Consider the following 17,846-nt stretch of genomic DNA (forward strand, 5'->3'; position numbering starts at 1 on the left):
ATGAAACCCGTTCGCTTTTTTTTTTTGTGGGGGGGGGGGGGGGGAGTGTCTCATTAAACGAACCGACGGATTATCTACTTTTATGTACCGATAAAAAAAAGGAGTATATACCTGCCATGTCGACTCGAATTTGCCAAACGATGAGGCATTCTTTTTTTTTTTTTTTAATATATTTGGGCTAAAAATAAATGTCCGACGATGTGGCAATGATTGTAGCCCAAGACAATCTCGTGAATTGTAAGATGATGAAACCCCAGCAATAAAGCGCGTATTGAACAGGGTTATACGCAAACATTCGTTTTCCACTTGCATGTTTGGCTTAAAAAAAACAAAAAGACACCTTTACGGCTGAGAGCTTTTCTAAAGCAGATCGCCTTCGTTAGATAAATCAATGGCAAATCTCCCCCTTTTACTTTTGCGTCCTTCACCAGGCTCACATCACGTTCGACCTTCCGCTATAGGATAACAGACGGTGTTTTGTGGCATTTAGATGGTGAAAAATGTCCTGTACGTATACATAGGAATAAAGCCACAATGTTTTGTTTAGATACGCATATAATTAGGTATACATCGTTGACAAAATAATAAAAAGTCCATTTCACACAACTGGTGCCGTGTGTGTGTGTGTGTGTGTGTGTGTGTGTGTGTGTGTGTGTGTGTAGGAGACAAGTGGTATATAATCAGCGAGCGTCATTGATGGATTGTTGCGCATTTTTCTATAGTTTTGGGGGCTTCTTCATTTGCGTTTCTTGCCCTCGCCTCAAAACAGGACAGGCGACAAGTAATGAATAACCGAACGCTCGAATAGTCAGGGGAGACGGGAGGAGGGAACCGTCATCGCCTGCGTTCTGCATATTTCACGCACGAAATGATAGTTGAACCAGTCACAGCCATCAGGACCGCGACGGTAGCTGTTGTGCCTCAAGGAGCAGCAGTGCACATAGACTCGTTGGGGAGAAGGCTTGTCTGACCGGTCATTTATCAAGCCAAACTCTTGCGTATTTTGTGTGTGTGTGTGTGTGTGTTTTCTTTTTTATTTCCTTGTTGAACAAAAATCCCTTTCAAGAGAAAAAAAAAAAAAGGCAGTTGGCCTCGCTTCATTCGGGGATATTCTAAACGACGTTCACACACACACACACACACACACCGAATCGAATTGATTTTGAAATTGAGTTTGTTGTGGGGCTATTTGTCATCGGTATATTACCGGTCCGACACACACACACACACACACACACACACACAGAGACGCGGGAGAGCGAAATCGTGAGTTAATGTCATTTGATACCGCCAGACTGCGCTTGAGGACCTGACGCAATCGAAAACAATAGTCCCCCTTCCCCCTCACCACCCCCTCCCCCCCCAAAAAAAAAGGATGAGAGGGTGGATGAGAGTTGCGTGAGTGGGTGGGGTATTATTTGTTTCTGCTAGCAGGAACGATGCTGCTTGTGCACTGGCGCTGCAAATCGACCAGTCATTGGCTGCGTTCGGCATACTGATGGGCGGGACCATTTCTCCATTTCCTTATCTTTCTCTCTCTCTCTCTCTCTCTCTCTCTCTCTCTCTCTCTTCCTTTCTCCACAAACTGGCCTCCCTCTCTCCTTTCAGCTTATAGACGTGTTTGAACAAGAGAGTAGGGAGGTGGAGGCAGGGGGGGGAACACAAGAACGCGCATCCGCCCGTCTCCATCCCCCTATAGATGTACACGTTTTGTGCCATCAAGGTATCTATCCAGGACTCTTGGAACGAGATGGAAAGGGGGCACGAGAATAGAGAGAGAGAGAGAGAGAGGCCGGAGTCTTGACGGGAAGGGGGAGGAGTGTCTAGATAGAGGAGGGAGTCCCCTTCAGAGTTGCGCGCCAAAGGGCCACGCTCGGCAGACCGTGTGGAACGTGTCCAGTCAGCTATTCAGCCGTGGACCGATATCCCAGGCATATCCCCTCTTAGAGCCGAGTTTCAGTGTCGCCGCCGTGGAGCGAGCAGCCGAGTGCTTAATGAGCGCAGACAAGCGTTGATCATCGCTGTTGAACGCTTTTCTTTTCATTCCGTCCGATTGTCTACCCCACTGAAGCGTCGCGTTTTTAGCCGCGGACACACCGTTCGTCCCGCTCTCCCTCACCTTCCTTTTTTTTTTTTTTTTTTTTTTTTAGCTTCTTCGTTTTTCGCCGTCGTGACAATCGCTAAAAGAGATCCGCTCGTTCTGCTATTCCGATTCGGCTTTTGTACGGTTTTAATTTGCCCGTGCGTTTTTTTTTTTTTTTAATGCGGATCCTTCAGTTCGATGGGTGACCCTCTGTGATCGTTTCGTTCGCCGGCCTATGCGCTTTTTGTGTCGTTCTCGTATAGACGAAACTCATCCGCCGCTTGAACGCAAAAGTTCATCATCCATTTCGAACGCATCGCATTGGAAGAATCGATCAAACGAAGGAGGACTGCATTTTTTTTTTCTTTTTGTGTGTATCAAATTGAGAACTTGAATGTGACATGATCGTTTGATCTGCTATTGCAACACCAGTGAAAACGGAGGAACTGTTTCCCTTCCTTTCTTTTTTTTGTTTTTGTTTTATTTCACTTAAATTGTTTCTTGTGCGAGAACCCAAGTTATTGAAAGGAACACCCGACGAAAAACAGACTGTGCGTGGCCGGGCAAAAGAGAGTGAGCGGAAGAAAGTGATTTGTTACCGTTTGGTGTATAAAGCATCACGGTTGATTGGCGCAGTGATTGACTATTTGTCACCCGGACGATTAGAGTCCACACGCAGAGACAAGCGCGTGCGCGTGCAAAACGCGTCATCGCACCATCACGCTTCAACAGCTGGTGACAAACATCCCGAAATCAGCATCTGCTGTTGAAAGACTCCAAAACCAAATTTATCTACTGGACCGCGGGGGGGAGCCTTTAATTCATCCCCCGTCTCCAATCTTCATTTCAATTGTTTCATTTTTATTTTTGTCATCAAGTAAGAAACAGCTCTTGTCTAATTTCACGACATTTACTTAGACTTAAATGATTGATAAGAACAAAATGAACGGCCTATTATTATTTCTATATTGGCTGCCGTGTTAGTATAATCTTTTTATTTTTATTTTTTTTTTCTAAAAGAGGGTCTGTCTTATCGATATAATAGAGACGTTAAAGAACATATATGCTGGCATAGAATCATTTCAATGGAGTGAATAAATCCCGTGTAAATGGCGACGGTTGACGCAATTAGTCACGGCTTTTAATGGCCTTTTTGTACGCGTACACGGCAGGCCGTTTTTTATGAAAGGGAAACGGAAGAGGGGGGGGAGAGATAGAGGATAAAGAATTGGCCAACTAGATGTACTCAAAAAAAAAAAAAAAAAGAAACGATACGATCTGCGGCAGGCAAAAAGAAGAAAGAAAAGCATTGGGGTAGAGTGTACATTTTAGTATCAATTAGACACGCAGGAAAGCAAGAGGCGCAAATGTAGTGCCTGCACACGAATAAAGATTAACTGTTTTTTTTTATGGGGAGGGGGATATTGCAAGGCCTTGCAAAAATGTTACGTGTTTTTGCGCTGTTTGTGATTATGATTTTAAGAAGCGAAGAAATTGAATGGTGAGGTAGGAAATGGAATATTCAATTGGATTTTAAATGTCCCGCCGCAAAAGGAGTGACACGTGGCCTGTCAATTGAGTTCGACTATATGTTTTATGATGCAATCACAGAGACGTCAGAGTCATATATCGTACGTACTTAACATTGGTAGGGAATGGAGGGGGGGGGATATGAAATAATTCACGTTAATTACGGCTCGGCAATTACGTTGACAAATCACTCGTTCAATCACCGATTGCCGACGTTATAAAAATACTTCAAAGTTCGATGGTGAATTTGAGATCTGATTGCGTAAGAGTTTATACGGCTTTAATAGAATAGTGATAATCATTTGTTTGCGGTAGGCCTAGCTGTAGCGCTTAATATAAAGGCCTAGTGCAGGTGAAGTTGTTGATTCTTCGTTGCTACACGTTGCCCTGCGTTTTATTGTTAGGAAATGATTCGTATGATTGGAGAATTGAATAGCGTCTAATGTCGAAATGTTTTTTCTACTCATCACAGGTCGTACCCCCCCAAAGCCTCCAAAATTCAAGCCTTCAGCGAAGCCAGCATGCCGCACAAAGGTAATTTCTATTTAACTATCCCGATTTTTCTTTGGACTTTTGTCCTATTTCTAAGTCACGCAACATTCAGCCTTGGATTTATTAGCCATTATAGACCTATTCATTTAAGAACCTCTTGTTTCGATAATCTACAATTCGTATTTGATTTCGTTCACCAAGTTTATAATGGGTACAATCAAAATTGCCTTCAAATCGCCGCAATCAAATTCCAAACGTAAAGCAAAGGGGGAGAATAAAACAAAACAAAAAATCAGTTACACACACACACAAGAAAGAGTTTATAAACAAAAGCAGTTTATATAGAAGCCCTCCTCGACGTATATACGTATATATATATATATACACATACACACAACATCTAAAGCAATCGTCGACTTAGAGCTGTGGGAATTTCTGAGGATTTCGTATCGAGCGCCGGGCGCGCGGGACATTAGTTTCCATGGCGACGGCGACTTATCCACTCAAGACCTGTCAAACTACTGCGGAAGAATAAAAAAAAGGGGGGAAACAAACGAAAAAAAAAAAATGCATTTCCGTACGTAGAGTACAAACAGAAAAAAAAAAAAAAACTCAACATACAGATCCAAAATAGAAAGAGGAGGCAAAGACTTTATAAATGTATATACATCCCAACGATTTCGTTTGTTTTGTTGTATGTGTGCTGCTTATTTCTGTTCACTCTCGTTCAATTTTTTTGGGGAAGGGTTTGTTATAAGTCAGTCGCAGAGGGAGGCAAAGGATTAAAAGGGCCGGGCCGAAACAAATCGAAACGCTTTTCGTTTTTGTCTTCTCCCCTCTCTTCGGTTCTTAAGTAACTGTGTATAACTCTCTTTAATGTTACAGTGTAAAATCAAACCCTTCATCTACTGCGGGCATTAGTCTATCGCTTATTTTATGTATTCATATGTGTACGTTAGAGGCTATCAGCTTCCTTCCGTTTTTGTTTTGTTTTCCTGTTGCATATTGGCCGTTCTAAATGATTCAGAGATAATTAAGAGAAGAGCGGGAATGGTGGGTTGTCACGTGGGAGGGTAAAGATTAAAAAAAATGATGAAAAATATATGCGGACATGTCTGGGCTCGAACGAACTACAAATTGCGATTTCCGGGGTACGTGAAATTTGCATGGCGGTTGGGAATGGGGATTAGCGGGGGTGGGGTGAGCGACCGAGACAACATTCTTAAATCTTATGTTTTTCAGCAAAGTGCAGCTCATATGTTCAGTGTAAAAATCAAGTTTTCACGACGGTTTAAGTCTTCCGTCACGTACCGCCGACCGTGTAATCAACGCGGACACGTTTCAAAAACCACCCAACTCCCCCGTAACACGAGGCAAAATATCGTTTGTTTAACTATCAACTTGATTAAGATGTAATACTTAATAGGCCTCGCATTTACACCCGGCGCGTGTGCGGTCCATTCTTCTTTGCGTCTGTCAATCGAAAAGAGCCGATTAACGCAATCAATAGGGCAAAATGAGGGGCGTAACGGATAGGTAGACGCGTTCGGACAATAGAACTGGGCGAGTGGACACAAGTGGGAGACATTAAGAGCCATCTAATCAAGACCGGGAAGAGAAGAAAAAAAAAAGTGTGTTAAAAACAAACATAGAGGGCACGTGATACGGATAGGACCGATATTAAAAGCGTCTAGATCTGGGCAGTGTAAAAAAAAAGGGAGATGGATGAAAGAGATGATTGTGTAGTATCCAACTAGAAGCATAAAAATAAAAAAAATAAGCGACGCCTGAGCATCCGCATCGCAACCGCAGCTAAAAAACATGTAACGTTAGCAAGTGGCTCATCGAATTGATGCGCGTTTCCAAGCAAAGGCTAGGAGAGCGTCGGTTCAATAACAATTGAAAGACGCACGTCGTGTAGCAACCGCCATCATCATCGATAGAGGGGAAATGAAAAAAACAGATATGAACTAAAAGAAGAAGAAGAAGAGTCTATCTTGTGTGGTACGGTGATATGAGATACGTTGATACCTGATGTGTTACGTACAAATAGGTGAAACACCGTGTGGAATCAACCGCAAATGGTGGACTCGGTTCAAAGTCGTGCGTCATTTCATTGGGCACCTCCGCGCAACCGGCGATGACCACACAGAAAGATGACAAGCAAAAAACCCAGAAATTGAGGGTTATGTTAGACGTAATGGTTTTCTTTTTTTTTTTTAAGCCTTTATTGGATGTGGCTTTCCGGCAGTATTCGTAATTTAATGTTTAACAGAAAAAAGGGCTGTTTATACTTTTTTGATTGGCGTGGCTGGTTGCGTTTCAGTTTCTATCGGGTTTTGGTATTGAATTACATATCTTGTGATTTGATTGATGTGTTGATGACAATTAAGCAGCAGAAGATGTGCTTTACGATTGTGGGAATGGCTTGCTTTCGTGGGCACACATGCGAATTTGTGGAAACGCGTTGAAACGACGAGCAGGCCTATGAGTTTACGAGAGATGATTAGAGTTACAATCTTGTTATTCCGTCGGTGATTCTTCATGACTGATAATTGGAAATAATAGATAATATAATTTAGCTGGCAATTTCCAAAATAGATTGAAACCATTCAAATGATCTGTTTGAGTTTTATTCGATTCGAGAATGTTCCAAGTGTTTTCCCGCCAGTTTTGAGCGATCTTCATCATTTGCATAGTATTCTCACTTTTTAGTTTTTGCTTACCCTTCCTTGAAATAGAACATCGTCGTTCTTGGACCTTGTTTTCGTATTTTGACTTAATTTCGAAACCAATTCCCTCGAGAAACATACACACGTTTTGTTTCCCACTTTTTCTGCGTTTCCCTCTCCAAGATGTGGGCGTTTTAGTTTGTTTTCTTACCCTGCCTCTTTCCCCCAATATGACTCATCTTAAGGGCTATATTATTCGAAAATGCGTCAGTGCTTATTCCAAAATCGTGGGGCATGTAGCTGTTCAAAATTTGGTCCAATTCTACACGTTAATCAGGTATACAATTTAATGTAGTAAATTTTTAAGTAACTATTTTTAACTGTATTACTTTCGAAATACCAAAAGACGGCAACGTAAACGAAAAGCAAAAGCTTGTCGAAACGAGGCAAAATGGCGTAAGATAATCGTATGCAAATTGAAGTTTGTTCTCCTTGAAAATTAATTTAGCAAGTGTAAAGACAACGCGAATCAATCCTCTGTAAAAGCAAATTTTTAATTTATTCACTTTCTAATAGATGGTATTGCTACGTAACACGATACGTCGTGGGTGTTGTGAAATCGTTGGTTGATTGGATACGCGTTCATGCATGCTGTGTTTGCTAATGTTTCAACGCAAAGAGAAAATGATGTGCCCGGTGTAATGATGAGTGCTCGGCGCTAGCTGATTTTTGTTTCCACCATTCAGGGCATAGCGGGGTGAACCAGCTGGGGGGCGTCTACGTCAACGGGCGACCGCTGCCGGATTCGACCCGCCAAAAGATCGTGGAGCTGGCCCACTCCGGTGCCCGACCGTGCGACATCTCGCGCATCCTTCAGGTCTCCAACGGATGCGTCTCCAAGATACTCGGAAGGTAAGTATCCGTAAGAAATTGCTATATCATGCAGATTGATGCACGTCTAAATAGCCGATAAAACAATCCGTTTACGCCGACGAAACGTGTTGGCAAGTAAAATTTCGTTTTAAGGTTTTGCTTCGTCACAGCTCGATAGGCCTAATGAGTTCTTTGAGGAGTTCAAAGCTCCAAAGTTGGAGGTGTGGATTGCCTCTAAAGCTATGGATGATAAATAGGCCTTTGTTCTTTGATGGTGACATCTTAAAATTTCCTGAGTAAATTGGTGTGCGGCTTTTAATTTTTCCGTCGCTTTTTTCTGTGTAATTCAGATATTTTCCAAGTTTAAAAATCTTGCAGCTAATGGTTTAATTGCAGAAAAATTAACATTTGTATACCGTTTCTTGTTCAATCCAGAGGCCATAAAACTATTAGATATTGCACCTTTGAAATAATTTCGCCTTTGATATGGCGTCACGTGTGAAATCTATTTTCTTTCCATAATCTTGCAATAGGCCTGCATTAAAGCTAGGCTCTACATGTTAAAACTAATCTCGGAATTATATTGTGCTGATGTGATGGCGATTATTTCAGATACTTAATGTTGATTTGAATTGACGCAGGTATTACGAGACGGGGTCAATCAAGCCTCGTGCCATTGGCGGCTCAAAACCGCGAGTGGCCACATCGTGCGTCGTCACCAAGATCGCCGACTACAAGCGCGAATGCCCATCCATTTTCGCCTGGGAGATCCGCGATCGCCTCCTGTCCGAGGGCGTCTGCAACAACGACACCATCCCCAGCGTAAGTCCGTTCACATTCTCGTTTAATGTCATTTTACATCGCGTTTTTCTTAACAAGATGACGCTCGTATTCGCTCAAGTTTATCAGTAGCTATCGATGAGTTGACGGATGTAGGACAGCAGGCTGGGTTATTGTACGAGGATGATTTCATTACTCATTACACGGATCGTGATTGTGACTGCTGTGATGAGTCGAACCAGCATCCCCGATGACCGTAGCCACAGAGAAAACGCAACGGGGGATGCTTTAAATTGGGGGGGGGGGAGGGTTTGATTCGATTGCGCTAATCTGATAGCCCTCTCAGCTGTGTACAAGAGTGGGGGAGGTTTACACGAAAGGACTGATTTTGAGTATTATGTTTTAAGATCTAAAGGATTCATTTTTTTTGTTCGAGAGGAAAGTGAGTGTGGTGGTGCATTTGCCTCTTCATAAAACTAGAGGATAATGCAGTGCGTAAAGGTGGTGTTTTTATCGAGGCCGGTGAATTTTTACATGAGTTGGTGGCGTAGTGTTTGAAAGGGATGCATAGAGAACACGTCGAGAAGGAGGTCGAGAGATTTTCGTTTGTAGAGAAGGGGGAGGATTGAGGGTGGAGTGATGATGATGGGCGCCAGCTGCGGCACCACAACCTGTCCGCCTTCATTAACTCCGGACCACTGCGCACACGCTGCCCATTGCTGGGGGCGCACGCACAGTTCACTCCATCCATTCTCTCAGCACCGTATTGCTTTCCCCATTTTGCCCCGTGTTTTTTCTTTTTTCATAAAAAAAAGGAATGGTGCAATCCAGACTGTAGGGTGTAGAGTGCAAAGCTCGCACTCTTTTTTTTTTTTTTTAATTCAATATCTTTTTGTGGTCGTGTACTTTCATTTGTATGTCTCTTTTCAATCGGCAGATATCTCTCGCCATTGAGCAACAAACAGCCGGCGCCGGTGTTTGTTGTGGGTTTTCATCGAACACTCCACCCTCTTCCATTATTTAGATTATGGGACTGTCCTATTATGTTGTACAAAAGCTCTGTATAGCTTCTTGTTCCATCACTCGGATGTTCTTCATCCGCGCGCTATTCTATTATGAGGCATATATAATTTTTTTTCGAGTGTAGGCTTCTGGGTTGAGCGTACCTCGTAGGTTGGCAAGGTCTTTTTTCTTTCTTTCGTAAGCCGTAATAGAGTTTGGATTTTATTGGTGATCCCTGAGCTGGCTTTTTTATTTTTAGACATTCGTGTTGCCATCAATAGTTTTCTGTATTGACTCTCCACCATGTTGCAAAGCGAAACAAACGTGGAAAGCTTTGCCGTTGGAAATACTTTGACTTTTTATATTTTGGATTAAATAAAGGAACCACAAAAGAGAAGATTAAAGTGCCACGAAAAAGATCAGTTTTAGGCCTGTACAGTCAACTCAGAGCATGGGGCAGGATTCTGTGTTTTTCACTTACGTAGGCTGAAGGGGGAAGAAAAGAAAACCCGATTTTTCTATTTTCATTATCTGCGCCGTCGGTTACAAATCCGATTTTTCGAATTTTCCATACGGAGAAATCGAAGGTCTCTAAAAGTTAAATTTGTATTACAGCTACTGCTTGTCATTCCATTCTAAACTGTTCAATGTTTCCACCAAAACAATCGTCTTTAAAATGAAGATTGTCGAGGGATAGTTTCACGTTTTTTCTCTTGGTAAACGGCCAAAGTAAAGGTGGAATGAGAAGTGGTAGATAGTCTGCTCAACTGCTCGGCATAGTTTAGTATGTTTGTGTGTATTTTTTTTTTTTTTTTTTTTTTTTTCACTAGAAAAACAAAAATGCCTCGCTTCTTGTTTCATGAAATGATTGACACCTGAACAGGCAGGAGCAGCAGCCATTGCTGAAGGCAAGTCAACTTCTTTAAAAGGCGATCGTTCGACAGCCCCCCTCAAAAAAAAAAACAAAAAAACATTCACTGCGCTCCCGAACTGTCAGTTAAGTGTCTAGCGTGAGGCACGAAATAAAAGGTATTGTTTGTCAGTACTAGAAATGGAAGAAGAAAAGATAACTGGAATCGAAAAATATGTGGGAAGAATAGGGCTAAACAGCGTGCTACGTGGCCACGTTGGTAACGAGAAAAACGATTGGAAGGCATTGGCGGCAATTTTGAAAAGCTTTATTAATTTTTTTTTCTGATTCTACTCTATTCATAATAGGGGTTTAAACTCTTTAGATATATTTTTTTTTCAGCCGACGCTGGAACGCAAACTCATTTTTATTGCCCCACCGACTATTGTTACACCTCGCCCCAACCAATTAGGGATTACGAATGCGCACGTAACACGGGTGAAGGGTGTTGAGCACGTGTTTGCATTCCCATCGCATCGATGATCAACACCCTCCAAAGAAAAGGAAGAAAAAGATGGCCAGAACGTGAAAGAGAATCTCTTTTCTTACATAGTTTAACGGAATCACAATCTTTCCAAGTGTCGTATCAGGAATGAGAAAAGGGAAGTGCCGCCACCTCGTCCTAATTAAATGAAGGAATAGGCATACAGGTAGAAGACTCGAAAGGTTGTCTGTAATATGCGCTAGCCTTTGCGTATCTTGATTTCGAACGAAGAAAAATTCTGACTTAACGAGCACGGCTCGCGACATTGGAAAGATCTTGGAAGACAACAAACGTGCGGGCTTCACACAGTCGGCGTTTGTGCACTCTGTTATGCCCGGCTTTGGTAGTTTTTTGTCCCCTCCTTTTTGTTTTTTTTCTTTCTTTATTTTGGGGAACTAAAAATGCATGATGGAAGAGGCGACCCAACAAAACAGCCACGATTTGGAAACGAGAGTGGGGGGGGGGGGGGGGGAACGAGGATTAGGCATCTCATGCATCGGTGACTGTGGACAATCAGCATTGATGACGTGCCTCGCCTTTTTATTTTTTTATATATTTTTTATTTTCTTTCTATTGGAGAGATTTCGGTTTCATAGTCACACACACACACGCAGAACATAACAAATCCAACATACGTACAGGAGGATAGCCTTTTCGAATACGCAATTTGGGATGTTGGCTGCCAATTGTGCGTGTGGCCGGACTGGCAGCTTTTTTTTTTTTTTGCCCTTGTGTGAGGTTTCCTCTTGTCACAGATTTCCTTTTTTTCTTGAAAAAAAAAAGGACTCCGACTGCTGGATGGCTTGTCATCGTCCTGTTTTTCTTATGTCTCGTCGTGTTTTCGCTCAAAAGTTCGCTGCTGTTGTGCACGCTGTCCCGCTCTTAAGCTTTGCGATAGTTAAAGGCGACGCTACTGCCATGGGATTGTTTGAGTATGTGCCCGTTGGCACGCGGTGGTGACAAGCAATCCTGCTTCTCTTGTGTGTAAGGAAAGAAAGAGCGACAGAGAATATGGTTAGCAAACGGGTTTGACGAGCGTATCTTTGGATCGCACTGAAAGGCGATGCCTATAGCGATACAAGGTCTGAAAATGCACAACATTTTACGTGAAACTGAACGAAATGATTTCGATTGTTGTGCGTGCTCGTGTTTATTGCGGACGCGCGTTGGCGAGTTGGATAGACTCTGGAAGATGTTGATTTGATCGATTGTTTTCTACTGTGTGTGTGTGTCGTGACGTAGATCCTTTATTTTTCTCTTGTTTTAATTGCAATTGTAACTGGGTTAGCGTTGGTGATGTAATCTTAGTGTGTCTGTCTGACTTTGTGGCGATCGCCAATCAGGTCTCGTCGATCAATCGCGTGCTGCGGAACTTGGCGGCGCAGAAGGAACAGCAATCGGCGGCCGCGGCCAGCGAGTCCGTCTACGACAAATTGCGCATGTTCAACGGGCAGGCCGGTGGATGGGCGTGGTATCCGGGTGCTCCGCCTCCGACTCACCCGGCGCTAGCCCTGCCTCACGGTCACGTTCCGGCTACTCCGCTACCCGGCGGTGGCCATCACCTGATTCGAGATGATCCGCACAAAAGAGGTCAGTTTTATCTGTTTCTATTTTTTTTTCCTTCATTTTTCTATTACGTAATGTAGTTGTTTTTTTTTTGTTTTTTTGGAGAAATTCTCAGCTACCGACTTGCTTGTGCGCTCTCTCGATATTTACGGTTCTTTGTTAATTATGCAAAAAGGGTCAAAACTAGCGCGTCAGTCAACCGCGACAATGACTGACAGATTGGTCTGCTCTTGTATGTTCAGCAACGGGGCAGTCAGTCTACTCTTTTTCTCTCTCTTTGTTGTGTGTATGTGTGTGTGTGTATGTGCGGTTGCGTGTGTGTGTATATGCGTGAGGTCGCATGCGTTTGTTCTTCCAACGCAGTGGGCAACTAAAGCCGGTTCTTTTCTCCATGACGTCGCTCGATATAACCGATTCACTGAGGCATACAACCCTCTCCTGCCATCGCCTGACAACAAAAAAAGAGAGGAAAAAAAAACAACATTGCATTACCCATATAAAAAAAATATTAATGTATAACACGTATAGGTATAGGGTTAGATGGTAAACATTGGTCGCGACTTGTGCCCTACGACGTCGACTCCATCAGTTATCCGACCGTATATACTTTTTTTTTTACCGAGAAAGAGCCATCACACATCGTCGATGTACGTAATGTAGTACAGAATAAATCGCAGCAATCCTTTTTTTTTTGTGTGTGTGTGTGTGTTTGTGTATAGGGTGTGCGTAACGATCATTATTTGATGTTGCCCAGTCTGGCGTTATGAGAGCTTCATTTGCATCGAGCGTGGATAATTCTTGTATAATGTAGGGGGAAAAAAAAGCATAATCTATAGGGATTGTATGCTGCAAAAAAGAGAAATGTTTTGTGTGTGTGGTGCGTGAGTCTTCGAAGTACATTTGTTATTCAAAACACTTAGGCTGGGAGAAGAACAAATATCATTGGGTTATTTTCTTCTCGAGACCCTTGTTTAATGAGTAGATGTAAGGGTTATCATCAACAGGAAGCAACTGCAGTCATTCGGCATTGAATGAAGTTTGAACATACGTGGTGGGGCTTTTACCTGTACGCGAACGCTTGTGCGTTTCCCCAGTAGGGCTGATGTTTGCTGGAATTGCCTTTAAGAGGTGCAAACGGTTGTCTATTTGTCCGCAACGAATGACTGCGAATCGTGATTGAATTTGAGTTTACTTTTTTTTCTGTTTCATTCTCTATTTTATTTTTTTCTCTATATACTTATAGTTCTCCCCTTCGTTTTTGTCGCTGCTGCTTGTCTTTTTTTTTTTTTTTTTTTTCCCGAGTATTGTGAACTTCGTTAGCAGTTATGGAGCTGACGACTGATCTGGAAAATCTTGTTAGTTGATAAGAGATCTGTTGTATTGGGGTACTGTGGGGTTGGCGGACGGACCTATCAAAATGAAAAAGAAAAAAAAAAAAAAAAAAAGGAGCCGGCGATAAAAAGGGGGGAGACTATAGAGACGTGGACTTGTCTTTTATTGATACATATATATATATCGAACCCAAGAGCAAACAATATCACCCCTCATCAAGCCCGGCTCACGTTAGCATATAACAACACAAGCAGCACAAACACGCACACACACATACACACACAGAGAGAGAGAGGGTAGCCAAAAAAAGACTTCATGGACAAATAGAGATACATAAAAAGGAAATCCAAATAAAATCAAGTCGTCTCGTTTCCCCCGTCTACCATCGACTGCGATATTCTTACTTTATTTGATTGATGATTGCCATCGGTCTTGATTGAATCGCCATTCAGACCGATATGCGTCTCTATCTCCCGATGCCATGCAAAAAGTCGAGAGGCAAAGAACAGTAAATAGTGATTTGTCAATCTATTTCTTTTTTTTTTTTTTTTTTTATTCCTTCATCATTTTCGTGATTGAGTTGAGCGTTAGACTCCCGTTTGAATTGGACAGCAGATGAAGGCGATCGATCTAGAAAAGAAAAAAAAAATATTGAATTTCTATCTTTGTTTTTTTCCACGTGGTTTTGCAGATTGCAACGATGGCAACATCTCCGACGGCAACTCGGACTTGCACAATTCGTCGGGCGACGAGGACCCGCAGATGCGGCTGCGTCTCAAGAGGAAGCTCCAGCGCAATCGCACCTCCTTCACCAACGAGCAGATTGAAAGTCTCGAGAAAGGTGGGCCATTCCTCTTGTTCTACGTAGCTGGCCTTTGTTCAAACCAGCAACTATGTTTGCATATAGAATTATAACAATCTCTTATTAAACGCCACGTTTTAATCATTTCTTTTGTGGCTTCACGTTTGAATTCAGAATTTGAACGGACTCACTATCCAGATGTTTTCGCTCGTGAACGACTCGCTGAAAAAATTGGTCTACCTGAGGCACGTATTCAGGTGAGAGACGTTGTTTTAGTTTTTCCTTTTTTCATCCCCTACAAAAATTGAATACGGAAAGTGACTGTTTTTAATGCACGCGGCAATGTGGTACGATGCTTATCATTATAGACAAATGGGAAAACCATTTGTCACAAACGGGTGGCACGCTCGCTTTTATTAGACGTTTACCAGTTGCTGTATTGCCAGTAACACTATCCCACCCATTTCTACGCATCTATTCATCCATTTGGCTCCGCCGACCGATGATATCGATCTCAGCGGACCGTTTCCGCTGAAACAGATGCGTCTGTAGTAGCCAACTCCCTCATTTTTTTTTTTTTCTCTTTCAACTCAAAACCCAACATTGTCTCGTCGGGCGAAATGAATTAGAATTGTGTGTTCAGTTTCCTTGTTTAATGCGATGCTAACGTGTGTTTGCCACGTAGGTATGGTTTAGCAATCGACGGGCCAAGTGGCGGCGAGAAGAGAAATTGCGCAACCAGCGCCGAGGTCCCGAATCGACGAATGGCAGTGGCAGTAGCGCAGGTGGCGTTGGCTCGTCTTCGTCGGCGGCGGCTGCAGCAGCGGCTGCCGCCGCGGCTACTGGCCGTCTCAACAGCATCAACTCGGGCCTAAACAGCATGTACCCGAGCCTGGCTCAACCTTTGGCTTCCATGGCTGAACCCTACAGGTAAAGAAAAAAAAAAAAAAAAAAAAAGAATAGCCGCATACCTTAAGACTTAAAAATATTCACATAAGTGGATAGTTGGCCATAAGCGGCTCAGTTAAAGATTTTGAGAGATTTGAACGTATCGCCAGACAGAGAAAATGAGGACAAAACTAAGGGCCCATACTCTGGTAGATCGTGTAGAAAGGAGAAACAACTTGTTTGGAAGGAATATCGAATTACTTTGAGCTTGGCATTCCGTAGAGAATGATTGTAATCTTTTGATTACGCTGGACTAACAAGGATTGTTTTGTTTTTTTCTGTCTGCTGAAAATTGTTAGACGAAAGAAAGAAAAGTAAAAAACAAACTAGTTTTGGTTTTAATTCCAACAGTTCCATGGCGACTTCGCTCAGCAGCATGGGCGGTATGGGAGGCAGTTGCGGACTTCAACAGCGCGATCCCGCCACGGCGGCCGCCTATCCGTCTTACATGTTCGCCCATCACGGAGCCGATCCTCTCAGCTCGCTTCAGTCGTCCTACAATCAACACCAGAGAGCCGCGGCTGCGGCGGCAGCTTGCAGCGCCGCTCAGGCCTCGTCGGTCGCCGCTTCGGCCCATAGTTACGCGGCCGCTACCAGCGCTCACGCTCAAACAGGTTAGAAATTTTCGGGACTTTTTTTTCTTATCACGTTTGGCATTTTGGGTCGATCGGTTGCAATCATCGAATAGTTAACATTAAAAAAAAAACAAAAAAACGTAACGCGTGTCGTCTCACATCAGATACTATGTATCGTTTAGGTGTTATTTCCGCCGGCGTCTCAGTTCCGCTGCAAATACCCAGCCATCAGGGATCCGACATTGCGGCCAACTACTGGCACCGTCTCCAGTAATCTTCGCTGTCGGACATCATTGCACCGACTATCGGGAAAAATTTTAAAGAATCTCTTCAGAAGGAGAAGTAATGAAATAAGAATGTGTATGGTATAATGATATTCTAAACAAAAAAGAAAAATAGTTGTGGATTGCAGAAGAGGCAAGAATGACCCGTTGCGTTCTCTTTGTTAATGTTTTCTTGGAAGAGTTTGCGTGCCCTTTTATTTTTCATTTTTCTAATCGTTTTGTTCGCCCAATTATTATTTTTTTTCTATTGATATTATTCGCGCATTTGGCAATGTTGTGCGAGCTAGAAAATAAGCTTGGCTCGTTCACACGTGTATTTCGAAAACTAGGGTGTTCGATTTTTCGCAGCGTTTCTGATGCACGCGCCGAGCTCGACGCGTATCTAGACTCTTGTAGGAACGATATCATTTGATGAATGAAAGATAACCCAAACTTTGTTTTTTAAAGAAAATGTTCTTGCTTACTGTCGTTTATAATTTTTTTTTTTTTTTTGGTGCGTGTGCTTATCGTTCCGTTGTTATTCTCGGCCGCCGGTCTCGCGTTCGTTACACTGTAGAAGGTGTTGTGTAACGAGGTATGACAGAGAGATAGACTTTCCTCCAGTGGTTGTGTCCAGGATGAATTTTTTTCGTTATGTTCGTGCGTATCTTTTTTTTTTTTTTTATATTATTATTTCTCGGGTTCCCATTTTTCCTAAAAATAGACCTAATATACATATAACACAGTACATAAACCTATACAGCCATAACGCTACCATTCATATTATAAATAGAGGCCGCATCTGGGCAGCGTTTCTCCGTTTGCCTGTGCGATTTTTGAACTCTTTGTTTTTGACATTCTATTATTCTATTATTATCAATCGATCCATTAAATGATAAGTTCATTTTCCCTTTATTTGGATGTCCATTGATCATTGGATTGATCCGTCTGATTGTCTATTCAATATCTCATTTCTATCTCATCGACCCAAATCCGCGTGATTTCGTTTCTCTATTCGCCTGTGTGTCTGTGTACATTTGGTCGAATGCCAACATGTATTTATATGGTCGTATAATTTAGTTTTCCCCTCTTTTTTTTTTTAATTAAAAAAATCTTTGGGAGACAGTGTAAAACTACCTAATTATCATGCTGGCTATCGATTGAATAGCGTGTCAGGTATGACACATCGAATACGTTTCTTCCCCTTTCGATACGATACGTTTCTCGAGAAAAACAAAACAAAACTATAAAACGTAGGTAGTGAAATCGGCCAAATAAAAGTCGATGTTTATTTTGATGCGTTGAATCAAATGGTTTTCGCCTAACGTTCATCCGATTTCATCGAAATTCTTTTCGGTTTCTCTGCTAGCCCCGTGGACTATTTGTTTTTACAACATATACATCAGTTTTTCTTTCCAAATGCCATTTTATATTTTTTTGCATTTTGTTTTCCGTTGTTCTTTTCCATCTCTGCCCAGAAAGCCGGCTCGTTGTGTTTACAAGTTTGCTCTTCAACATTTCCTATTCGACACTT

At 42.4% G+C, this 17,846-nt stretch overlaps 1 protein-coding gene across 1 annotated transcript; it reads left to right on the plus strand.

The window, feature by feature from the left end:
* Positions 1 to 2,936: 2,936 nt before the first annotated feature.
* On the plus strand, positions 2,937 to 16,463 carry LOC130703988 (paired box protein Pax-6-like). The gene is made up of 10 exons (XM_059496580.1): positions 2,937 to 2,960; positions 4,086 to 4,147; positions 7,524 to 7,689; positions 8,292 to 8,472; positions 12,170 to 12,416; positions 14,416 to 14,565; positions 14,701 to 14,783; positions 15,212 to 15,456; positions 15,826 to 16,088; positions 16,214 to 16,463. Exons 2-10 carry the CDS (start codon positions 4,135 to 4,137, stop codon positions 16,321 to 16,323), a joined length of 1,458 nt encoding a protein of 485 aa, XP_059352563.1. The 5' UTR covers positions 2,937 to 2,960; positions 4,086 to 4,134; the 3' UTR covers positions 16,324 to 16,463.
* Positions 16,464 to 17,846: the final 1,383 nt, after the last annotated feature.

Source organism: Daphnia carinata, chromosome 8 (assembly GCF_022539665.2).
Source record: "Daphnia carinata strain CSIRO-1 chromosome 8, CSIRO_AGI_Dcar_HiC_V3, whole genome shotgun sequence".
NCBI lineage: Eukaryota > Metazoa > Arthropoda > Branchiopoda > Diplostraca > Daphniidae > Daphnia > Daphnia carinata.